Raw genomic sequence first — 12959 nt, 5'->3', positions numbered from 1 at the left:
TAGAATGGGTTAGAATCCTCAGTGCCAGAAATGGTGCTGTGGCTCAATGGTAGAGCACTAGCCTTGAGGAAAGCCCAAGAACAGTGCTCAGGCCCTGAGTTCAAGCTCTGGGACTGACCAAAAAAAAAAAAAAAAACAGAAACAAACTCTTCTGGGCTTGTACACTAGTTTTCCATAATCAGAATATGACTTTTCAGTGTGCATAAATATCTTGGTGTTTCCATAATGTTGTCAAAGCACTCCCCAGACAATTCTCACTAACCATAACAGTAACAGTAACTTACCTACTACTGTCATACTGTCACTAAGACTACCACAGAATCTGGCATTTTATATTTTCTCTAACCCTTACAACAATGTAAAATATATTGTGTTATATTTACTTCATAGATAAATAAGACATAAATATTTATTTACTCAAGTGATAAAGGACAAAATTTAAATCCAGGCCTCAATAGTTGGAGAATGGGAGTGTCTTTAGTGAGGTATGGATTTCAAGAGGATAAATACCCAAAATCTGTACCTTTTGAAACTAGAATAACAACAGAAAAAAGTGGATAAGACATATCAGTGGATATATCAACATGAAATTATTACTTCCAGTAACTTTTTCTTTTGTCAGTCATGGGACTTGAACTCTGGGCCTGGGCACTGTCCCTGAGCTCTTCAGCTCAAGGCTACTGCCCTACCCTGGAGCCTCAGCCCCACTTGCTGTTTTCTAGTGATTAATTGGAGATAAGAGTCTCATTTTCTTTATTGCCTGGGCTTGCTTTGAACCGCATTCCTCAGATTTCAGCCTCCTGAGTAGCTAGGATTACAGGGGTGAGCCACAGCCCCGGCTCCAATAACTTTTTAATCTAAACATTTTTATTCAGAATTATGAGGCATCTTATTTCATAGCAATGCTATTTTTGAAATATTTACAGGAATGAAGTATAACTAATATTTATGTATTAAACAAAGAATGCTGACATAGGCAGGACATTTCTGAGTTCCAGGGGCTCAGCAAATTAGAGAATAGAATCCTGGGGACAGGAGTTTGACCTAGTGGTAGAGTGCTTGCCTAGCATGCACAAAGACCCTGGTTCAATTCCTCGGTACCTCATATACATAGAAAAAGCCAGAAGTGGTGCTATGGCTCAAATAGTAGAGCTCTAGCCTTCAGAAAACCCAAGGACAGTGCTCAGGCCCCAAGTTCAAGGCCCAGGACTGGCAGAGAGAGAGAAGGGGGGTGGAGGGAGGAGGGAGGGAAGAAGAGAGGGAGGGGCACAAAGAATAGAATCCTATTGGATTACATCAAGCTAAAATACTTCATCACAGCAAAGGACAGCCTCAGAATAGGAGATCTTTACCAGCTGTACATCCAACAAGAGTTAATACCCAGAAATCATAAAGAACTCAAGAAACTGATCCCCCCAAAAATCAATAACCCAATTAATAAATGGGCAAAGGAGCTAAATACAGACTTCTTAGAAGCAGCAGCAAAAATGACCAATAAACACATGAAGAAATTCTCTGCATCTCTTGTTATAAAGGAAATACAAATCAAGACAACACAGAGATTCCATCTCACTACAGTAAGATTGGCCTCTAGTCAGGCACTGATGGCTTATATCTATAATCCTAGAAGGCTGAGATCTAAAGATTGCAGTTCAAAGACAGCCCAGGCAGAAAAGTCCCCATAAGACTCTAATCTCCAATTAGCCACTCAAAAATGAGAAGTAGAGCTGTGGCTAAAAGAAGTACAATGTTAGCCTTGGCAAAAAGAGTTCAGGGACAGCACCTGGGCCCTGAGTTCAAGCCTCATGACCGACCCGCCCAAAAAAAAAAAAAAAAGATTGGCCTTCATCAAGGATATAAACAATAACTAATGCTGGTGGGAATGTAAGCTAATGTAACTACTTTGGAAAGTAGTTTGGAAATTCCTCAAAATACAGAACACAGAACTACCCTATCATCCATGGATACCATTTTTGAGCATCTACTCATTTACTAAGAACATGGTAAGTCAGGACATGGTAAAGACACTTACAGAATCATGATCACTACTATACTATAGATGGTATGTTCATTGCTGCACCATAGACAATACGTCACTTGCAGGGAAATGGATAGACACAGAAACAATTATATTAAGTGAAATAAGTCAGTGTCAGACAAATGGCACATGTCTTCTCTCATACATAAAAGTTATATTTAAATACAAACATACATGGAAGCATATACAGGCTTACATGTATATGCATATGCATACACATACACATATACACACACACACACACACACACACACACACACACACGAACACATTGACTAAAGGATGATATACTTAAGGAGGAATCCAATAGTGCAGCTCCTCTGAAAAACTAATGAACTGTTTAATAAAACAAAAACCATCAAACTAAAACAGGTTTGATTGGGGGCAAGGGCAAGGAAATAAGACAAAAGGAGGTACATGAATGCAGGAAGGGTAAGCAGATACAGTCATTATACTCAATGTACAATGTACAAAACCTGAACTACTTGAGATTACAATGAGATAGGGAAATGATGAAAAAGTAACACTACCCAAGATATTATACTCATAGTCTACCTTGTGTATTTGAAACCTCTTGGTACAACTACTTAAATAGTAATAAAAACACTACTGAACATTTTAAAGAATAAAAAAATCTAATCTAGATATATGCAAAATTACTTTCCAGCCCATGAGAATGCTGACATCAGCCAGGAACTGGTGGCTCACATCTGTAATCCTACCTACTCAGGAGGCTGACATCTGAGGATCACAGTTCACGCACGAAAGTTCATGAGACTCTTATCTCTAATTAACTACCAGAAAACCGGAAGTGGCACTGTGGCTCAAGTAAGAGAGTGCTAGCCTTGAGCTGAAGAGCTCAGGGACAGCACCCAGGCCCAGAGTTCAAGTACCACAAAAGACAAAAAAAAAAAAAAAAGCTAATATCAATACAAAACAATTCTGTTAATATAATTATGGAATAAAAGATAAGGTTTATAAATTAAAAAATCAACCTTCAGGCTAAGACTTTGCAACTGAAGCCACTCACAACAATTAGATGGGAAAAAGCATTTAATATTCAGTATACATGTATCCTCTCCAACAAGTAAGAAGAGTCCTAATTCTTTCCTGTAAACTGCAGCTTTAGCTTCTGCCTCTAACTCAATTCATATAGTTATAGAATCTCTATTCTGTGCTACATGCCTTAAATAACCATGATGATGATGTTTTATGAGCCAAAGAATCAGTAGTACAGTACCTTTCTTATTAGAGCATCACCTCTATTGACCAGTCAATGAAATTTCTAATGCCAGGAATGATGGCAAAGACTTGTAATCCTAGCATTCTGGGTACCAAGTACAAATTCAAGGACAGCCTGATTTACACAGTTTTATACCAATCTGAGTGCATAGAAAAAAAAAAACCTTAAATCCATTTCTACCATTAACTATAGTAAATGAAAGAAAAAGAGTTTTAAAAATATAAACCTCAACTGGGGAAATAAAATTCGTAACATATTTAGTTATTAAGAATACTCAGGATGGGAGTTTGGCCTAGTGATAGAGTGCTTGCAGAATACTCAGGGGCCAGGAATGTGACCTCGTGGTAGAGTGCTTGCTTGACACGCATGAAGCTTTGGGTTCAATTCCTCAACACCACACAGAAAAAGTTACATGTGGTACTGTGGCCCAAGTGGCAGAATGCTAGTCTTGGGCAAAAGAAGTTTAGGGACAGTGCCCAGGCCCTGAGTTCTGAGTTTAAGCCCCAGGACTGGCAAAAAGAAAAAAATAAATAAATAAAACTTAGATGGCATCAATATCCTCATAAATTAGCATACAGATTCTAATTACAGAGAACATTCATCAAGTTCAATATTCAGCATTTATTCTGAAAAAGCAGCTTTCTTTTTAATTTTACATGAAGACAGCCAGTTTCATTTAAAAAAAATATTTTCTAAGAAAATTTAAGAAGTGTTGATTTCTGAAATCAGCAAAACAAAAAGCAAAGGCAAAAGTATCAAGTCTTAAAAACATTAACATGTTACCTACACTTGTAGACAGGTATCATGTGTAGACAATATTATCGACACTAAACCAAATGCTTTCTCAACATTACCACAAAAAGATTTAATAAGTTTATACAAATAACCAGTTGCTCAGCATTTTATCCAATGCTGCAACTCATTTTCTCTCTGCTCTGTCCCTTTGCCATAATACTTTTACCAAAACTATCTGCAAAAGGTTTTTTTGGTTTTATTTTTTACTTTCCCTATTCCACTCTCCAATATCCGTTGGGTTAATTCTTCTTTCTTTCAATAAGATATTTTCTGCAAGGCAATGGTGACTCATGCCTATAATCCTGACTACTCTCGACGCTGAGATCTGAGGACTGTGGTTTGAAGTCAGCCCAGGCAGGAAAGTCCATGAGACTCTTCCCCCACCCCCTCCCCCAGTCCTGGGGCTTGAACTCAGGGACTAAGCACTGTGCTTGGGCTTTCCTCAAGGCTAGCACTCTGTTACTTGAGCCACAGCACCATTTCTGGCTTTTTCTATGTATGTGGTACCTAGGAATTGAACCCAGGTCTTCATGCATACTAGGCAAGCACTCTACCACTAAGTCAAACTCCCGGCCCTGGCCCCAGCCCCAGCCCCAGTCCACAATACTCTTATCTCCAATGAACCACCAGAAACCCAGAAGCAGAGATGTGGCTCAAAGTTGGATAGCCTTGAGCAAAAGACAGTGCTCCAACCAGGACTGAAGACAGACAAGACAGACAGACAGACACACACACACACACACAGAGGGGGAGAGAGGAGGAGAGAAAGAGACAGAGACAGAAAGACAGGGAAGGAGGGGTGGGGGAGGGAGGGAAAGGGAGGGAAAGGGAGAGAGAAGGAGGGAAAGAGGGAGGGAGGGAGGGAGGGAGGGGGAAGGAGGGAGGGAAGAGAGAGAAGAAGGGAGGGAGGGAGGGAGGAAGGGAGGGAGGAAGGAAGTGAGTGAGGAAGGAAGGAAGGAAGGAAGGAAGGAAGGAAGGAAGGAAGGAAGGAAGGAAGGAAGGAAGGAAAAAGAGAAATAGCTAGACATGGTAGTTTATTCTCAGCACTCATAAGATTGAAGCATTCTAGGTCAACAAACATACAGACCTTATGGGGTGATGGGGAGGGTCTTATAGAAGACTTTTAAAAATAGCCACAATGAGCAGGTAGATGGCAAATACCCGTAATATCAGCACTTAAGAGGCTGAGGCAGAAGAAGTTCAAGTTCTAGATCAGCCTGAGCTCAATTAAAAATAAATAAATAAATAAAACTTGTCTAAAAAATAAAACAGAGGGGCCAGGAGTTTGGCCTAGTGGTAGAGTGCTTGCCTTAGCATGCATGAAGACCTGGGTTCGATTCCTCGGTACCACATACATAGAAAAAGCCAGAAATGATGCTGTGGCTCAAATAGGTTCGATTCCTTGGTACCACATACATATAAAAAGCCAGAAATGACGCTGTGGCTCAAGTAGCAGAGTGCTAGCCTTGAGGAAAAGGCCCAAGGACAGTGTTTAGGCCCCAGGACTGGCTAAATAAATAAATAAAACAGAAATATTTGCCAGAAAAATAAAATAAAATAAAACTTGTCTAGGTGATTAAGAAGGGAGAGGAAAAGAAATAGCTAAAATGAAACAGCTTTACAAACCTAGGTAAAAGAACATAGCCAACATCCCATCCCACTCTCCCAAACCCCAATAAGTTTACAAAGATTAAGAAGGTAACGAGTACTGTATTATTTTTTAACATTACCAGTTTTAACCTTTCTTTTCTCCTTTTGCCAAAGGAAGCACTTGACCCAGGTTCTGATTCTTTTTTTCCATCTTCATCCTCATCTTCTTCATCATCATCTTCAAAACACCAATCTGGCAATAGAGGTGGTGGTGGTGCTTCCTCTATATCACCATAGCGGCGAAAAAGTTCCTTTAAATAATCACCCTTATAGATTCCTGGTGGTCTGGCTTGGGCAAAAGTAGCAACTGCTGCTTCAATACTATAAGAAATAAACACCATGCAAATTCTCATTTTCTCCATTTATGCAAACCTATCAAACATTAATATTCAGGATACTATATAAAATAAAACAGGTATATAAAATGGAAAAACCAGTTTTCAATTTCAAGGCATGCAAATAAGAGACAAATTGAGTTGGAGATGGTTTCGATATGAGCGATACTGAAAATTCCTCTAAAACTTTTTTTTTTTTTTTGCCAGTCCTAGGCCCTTGAACTCAAGGCCTGAGCACTGTCCTTAAGCTTTCTCGAGGCCAATACTCTACCCTTTGAGGCATAGCACCAATTCCATTTTTTCTGTGTATGTGAGGAATCAAACCCAGGGCTTCGTGCATGCTAGGCAAGCACTCTACTGCTAGGCCACACTCCCAACCCCTAAAACTACATTTTTACAAGTTTGTCATAGACTTGCGGGTAGGACTGCTGAAGAAGAATTTAAGTAAAGCATATAAGGTTAAAGCCTGAGTCTTTAAAACAGCAGCGAATAGTGTGAGTACTAAATATAAACAAAAATAAATTTTTTCAGAAACTTCCAAAAGATCCAGGCCCTAAGAGTACAAGTTATAAGAGAAAGAAGTAAGCATTGCGGAGTGCAACACAGGAATCAAGGGTTACTCTGTACAGCATCTGAATGGCCAGAGCTGGGAAGTCCATGTAGCAGAGAACTACTGGGAATGGGTAAAAGGAAAATGTACAGTCTGATATGTACTTCTGACAGCTTATATTCAGAAAAGCATGGATGGTGTAAGAAGCTTCATAAGCATAAATAATGACCTGTGATCAGTCAATGAAAAAATTCTATTAGTAATATCCCATTCTCTTAGGAATTTCATGAAGATTCTAATCTCTCGAAATCTAAAAATATGTTTCACAAATAACATTATGTCCATAAAGATATGTTGATTAGCTTAACCTATACCCTGTCCCAACATATTTCTGTCACAGAACATTGTAAGCTTTTCCTATTACTTAACAGGTATGGCCAACATATTTCCATAACATAACATTCTGGGCTTTTCCTAACACTTAACGGGTATGGAAGACACTATCTAAAGGAAAAAGAACAGAATACAAACAGAATGTCAAAAGAATCTGCCTCTCATCATTCTACGAAATGAGAAAAAAGTATAGGGAAAAATTCATAAATAGTTCAGGGACAGGAATGGAAAACTAAGGGAAAGTAAAGGAAATGGTACCATTGTCCAAAAAGAAATGAGCTTATGCCAGGTGCCCGTGGCTTACATCTGAAATTCTAGCAACTCAGGAAGCTGAGATCTGAGATCAGGGTTTGAACCCAGCCAGGGTAGAAAAATCCCCATGAGATTCTTAGCTCTAATTACCATTCAAAAACCAGAAATGGAGCTGTGTCTCAACTGGTGGAGCACTAGATTTTATGCTAAACCTAGGCTCTCTGAGCAGAGAGCCTCTTTATGCTAAGAGATAGCACCCAGGACCAGAGTTCAAGCCCAAAGAGCAACAACAACAACAACAACAAAAAAAAAATGGCTTCATTACCTCACTTTTGAAATAGTAACTCCAAGCCAGGGAGTTTGCCCTAGTGGTAGAGTGTTTGCCTAGCATGCCTGAAGCCCTGGGTTCCATTCCTTAGTATCACATACATAGAAAAATGCTGGAAGTAGTGCTGTGGCTCAAGTGGTAGACTTCTAGCCTTGAGAAAGCCCAAGGACAGCACTCAGACCCTGAGTTCAAGTCCCAGGACAGGCCCCCCCACCCAAAAAAAAGAAGAAGAAATAGTAACCCCTCTGTACACACAGTATAACAATAAAATTATATTTTAAAAAATATTCAGGCACATGTCTGTACTCCTAACTGCTCAGGAGGCTGAGATCTAAGGATCACCGTTCAAAGCCAGCCCAGGCATTAAAGAAAGTGAGACTCTTATCTCCAATTAATCACTAGAAAACAGGAAGCGGGGCAGTGGTTCCAGAGATAGGGCAGTAGTCTTGAGCTGAAGAGCTCAGGGACAATGTCCAGACAGAGAGTTCAAGTCCCATAACCCACAAAAAAATAAAATAGTAATAAAATTTTAAAAACATTTACAAGCCCTCAATTACAGTGCTGTTCAGCACAAAACAATGAACAAAATTCTAAAAGATTAATATATCAAAAATGGAATTCATTTTACATTATCCTAATCATGAATTGAAAACACGTGACAATATAAAGTGCTACAACTAAAACATCAATACAATATTTTATAAATTATTACATTTTCTTCCAACATAAGATATAAATACCTCCAATCCATTTTCTCCACCAAAAAGGCACATATGAGAAAACCAGTGCGATTAAAACCATGGGTACAATGAACACCTAAAAAATAAAGCATTTGATTAAATGTAGTATGTTACCGCACAGGACAATTTTTCTCTTGCAGTTCCAACCTGTCATTAAAATGATTCAGTTTTTAATTATATTCTATGTTTGCATAACTAAAAAGCTTGTAAGTTAATAATTGGTCTATTTAAGTTACATAGAATGTGTTATAGAGCATTAGAAAAAAGATTCTTCATTAAAGACCTCCAAAAAATTTAAATAAGGAGGCACTTTCATCAAACACTGCAAATGACACAAGCACATATTATCTTTAATCTACAAACTGAAGTTTCCAATTTATTCAATGTCATACTGGATAAAAGATCAATGGCAATCAGGCCAGGTGGCTCATGCCTGTATTCATAGTTACTCAGGAGGCTGAGATCTGAGGATCATGGTTCAAAGCCAGCCTGGGCACTAAAAAGTCTGAAACTTTTATCTGCAATTAATCACCAGAAAACCAGATGTGGGGCTGTGGCTCCAGGGGTAGAGCAGTAGCCTTGAGCTGAAGAGCTCAGGGACAATGCCCAGGCCAAGGGGTAGGGTGGTAGCCTTGAGCTAAAGAGCTCAGGAAGAGTGCCCAGACCCAGAGGTCAAGCCCCACGATCAACAAAAAAAGAAAAAAAGAGCGAGATCAATGGTATATATACATTTAAAAGATAGTGAAAAAAAACTGAAAACTAGAGCAAAACTTAATCAACTAATGGCGATGCAAATTCATCTAGGTATTGAATGTTAGTTGAAGGTAATTAGCAAACAACTGACTAGAGGCAATATTATATAGCACAGAAATACTAATTTGTTGTCAAGTCTCTAGGAATCACCTTTGTATTAGCTAAAAACCTCTCAAAATAAACTTTCCTAAAGAAATTTGTTCAGAATAGAAATTTTACTTTTCCTAAATTCTCTTCCAGGACCTATTCAGAATTATTTTAAGTACTTTGAAAATAAAATTAATAATTTTGTGAATATTACTAACATGACAAAATTTCTGTCTGGTTAAATGATTCATTTTCAATTCTCTAACATTTTTATTGAAAGATGTGATGTATGTATGTAGGTAGGTATGTATGTATGTATATACACACAAAGGAATTATACATAGCCAACAGACAAGATAAAATAATGGCATTCAGAACAAGAGGAAGATGGCACCGAGACAACAGGGACGCTGCCTAGCTCTCTCCCACAAAAAGAGAGAACCAGGGAATCCCACAAGCCAACTACCTTAAGAAATCCACAACAACAAACTCAAGAAGCAACAGAGAAGGATTCAAACCAGAAAATAAATCCAGATAAAGCTTACATCCAACTTTCTCAAAGAATTCCAAATGCGAGGACCCCTCCCCCACCCTTCACCGAGGGCTCCAAGCCGAGAAAAGCCGCAGCGGAGGGCACTGGGCCGGGCAGCCCTGACCACTGCAGAAACAAACACAGGACCAGGCCAGCAAGCGGCAGAAGCCAGACACAGGAACCAGTGCAGACCAGAACAGCAAGCAGTGGAACCCAGACGCGGACCACAGCAGTGGAGATCCGAGGGGAGTGACCGATTCTCCAACACCGTGGAGCAGTCCACAGCCAAAGGCAGAGAAGTGAGTAGCCCAGCGGGTCTCCAAATCCATCGGGAAAGCAGAGCTGGTGGCGAGCTATAGAACTTAACTCAGACCCCTCTACCCCGCCCGAGAAAGACTGGCAAGTGCAGGGGAGCAAGGAATTTAGAATCCTGTCCCTTCCCTCAACAGGCCCCTCCCCCAGGCCATTGACTGGAGACTGACAGGCGGGCGGGAGCTAAGACCCAGCACCCCACCAAGGGAAGCGGAGCTATCCCAGCCCCCACTCTCCCAACAGCCTCCTCCCCCAGGCCTCAGACTGGAGACTGACAGGCAGGCCTGGAGACTGACAGGCGGACGGGCGCTAAGACCCAGCACCCCACCAAAAGGGGTGGAGGTGTCCCGGCTACCACCCACCCAATAGGTTCCTGTCCCAGGCCACTGGATCTGGACAGTGGGGGGCGCTGAGACCCTGCCTTCCAAAAGCGGGTGGGGTGTGCGGGAGTCTAGGAGCCACCATCTGTCCCCCTCAAATCTTGAGCTGGACACCCTCCAGCTGGGAATCCCCAGCAAGACAGCACCAAGCGGCCCCCCACAGTCACAGACTCTGGCCAAAGCAGAGGAAACACAGCAGGGAACTGAAGGGCAGACCAGTACCCAAGCTCACCTTCTGAGAATCAGAAAGGCGCGGCTCCGCCCTTGGAGCCCACGTCCTCGGCTGGGCCCCGCCCCTGGGAACAGAGCAGAAACCAGCTAATCCAGCTGAGAGCGCCTGGAAACCCCCAAACTCCAGACCCTTGGCCAGGAGCCCGCCCCTGGAAACAGCGCAGGAAAACCAACCATCTGCCCAGCAGGCTGAGACTGAAGCGCGCAGACCCATCCCACAGCCCACTGTGAGGCCACTGGCTGGGCTGAGAGCTAGTTGTGCAGCAGCACACAGCCTCTGGGAACAGGCCGAACACCTGCAAAAACTGCAAACTCTGACCTAGTCAGCAGAGGAATCAATTTGGCTGAGAACCACAGGTATTCACAGATTCCCAGAACCACCGGTCCCAATCCAAGTAAAGACTGCCACCTACTGACCACAGAGCGAATTACAAAAACAGTTCTCCATACCTAGGAGAGCGCAGACAAATTACGACATACATAAATAAAGTCCCACACAAAGCCCAAAAGGAAACAAGAGCGAAAGGACCAGAGAGATGTCACCATCCCAAGAAAGGACACCTGAAGAGACATGAAATATGACTCAAATCAGGGAGATAATTTTGGAAATGAAGGCTGAATTCCAAAAACAAAAGCAAGAAATTTCCAAGGAACTCTTCGAATTCAAAAGAGAAGTGGAAGAAACGTTCAATACCCTATCAGCAGACTTGATCAGCTCAGTGTCCACACTTCAAGCAAAAATGGAGGCATTAAGCAGCAGATTGACGGAGATGGAGAATAGAACATCAGGAACAGAAGATAAAACACAAGAGCTGGAACAGAGAATCACCACCTTGGAAAGATTAGTCAGAATCCACCAGAGAGAAATCCAAGACCTGGCAGATGCAGCAAAGAAGTCTAACCTTCGTATAATAGGGATTGATGAGGGGCCAAATTTCAAGACAAAGGAATGCAACCCTTATTCACCAAAATCATAGCAGAGAACTTCCTCAACCTCAAAAGGGAAAATACATTGTTGAAGGTTTCAGGACTCCAAACAGGCAAGATCCTAGAAGGAACTCATCTAGACATATCATAGTAAAGACACTAGACCTGAATACCAAAGAACTGATCTTAAATGCTGCAAAAACAAAGAAAGAGCTATACTACAATGGGAAAAAAAAATCGAATTACAGCAGATCTCTCCATGTAAACCCTAAATGCAAGAAAATCTTGGAAAAATATCATTGATGTCCTGAACACCAATAACTGCCAACCCAGAATGACATAGCCAGCAAAACTAGCATTCACATTTGAGGGAGAAACAAGAATATTTCACTCCAAAGAGAAGCTTTATGAATACGTGCACACTAAATCAGCATTACAAAAAATATTAATTAATCGAGAACAAATTGTAGAACATTAAGAACCCCCATAAAGAAGCAAATATCTATAATTCACTAACCACAAAAGGGGGAAAAAAAGAAAGAAACTTAGAAGTAAAAATAAATAATGACAATGGACACTGACCACTTCTCCATAATTTCCCTAAATGTGAACGGGCTGAACAATCCATTCAAAAGACACAGATCAGCAGACTAGATTAAGAAACACCACCCATCCATATGTTGTCTCCAAGAGACTCACCTCAACCACCAAAGACAGAAACAAATTCCAAGTGAAAGGATGGAAATGAATTTTCCACTCCAATACACCATGCAAAAAAGCAGGAGTAGCAATCTTAATCTCTGACAAAATTAACTTCTCAGTAAAATCAGTACATAAAGATAGAGACAGCCATTACATATTAATAAAGGGAACAATCCATACCCATACTATTACAGTTATAAACATTTACTCCCCCAACACAGGAGCACCCAAATCCGTCAGACAAACTCTCTTAGAATTACAGAACAAGATAGACTCAAACACAATCATAGTGGGAGACCTCAATACACCACTCTCAACAAACGACAGGTCAACTCAACAAAAGTTAAGCAAAGACACCATCGACTTAAACGACACCACAGCCCAGCTGGGCTTAACAGATATACACAGAATCTTCCACCCAATGGCGAAATTTTTTACATTTTTCCCAGGAGCACATGGAACACACTCCAAAATTGATCACATAATAGTTCATACAGAAAACCGAAGCAGATACAAGAGGACTGATATAATCCCATGCATTCTATCGGACCACAGTGGAGTCAGACTAATTCTGAACAATGCAGTCAAAGTCAAAAAACATTCAATCACTTGGAAACTGAACAACACACTTCTGAATAACTCCTGGGTAACAGATCAGATCAGAAATGAAATTAAAAACTTCCTTGAATGTAATGACAATCAAGAAACATC

The 12959-nt window shown here is 40.8% G+C and overlaps 1 protein-coding gene across 2 annotated transcripts in view; it reads right to left on the bottom strand.

Moving 5' to 3' along the window:
• Rngtt (RNA guanylyltransferase and 5'-phosphatase) overlaps nt 1-12959 on the bottom strand; it is a 233839-nt gene that overhangs the window by 202319 nt on the left and 18561 nt on the right. For both annotated transcript variants that reach the window (XM_090338447.1, XM_090338446.1), the window contains exons 5-6: nt 8325-8400; nt 5807-6047 (exon numbers count right to left, since the gene is read on the bottom strand). In XM_090338447.1, the coding sequence (XP_090194573.1) occupies nt 5807-6047; nt 8325-8400 (317 nt within the window). The remainder of the gene's footprint in view (nt 1-5806; nt 6048-8324; nt 8401-12959) is intronic.

Source organism: Megascapheus bottae, chromosome 8, assembly GCF_031878675.1.
Source record: "Megascapheus bottae isolate mThoBot1 chromosome 8, mThoBot2.hap1, whole genome shotgun sequence".
Taxonomy (NCBI): Eukaryota; Metazoa; Chordata; class Mammalia; order Rodentia; family Geomyidae; genus Megascapheus; species Megascapheus bottae.
Note: the sequence above shows the minus strand (reverse complement) of the source record. Positions and strands in the feature narration are given on the sequence as shown.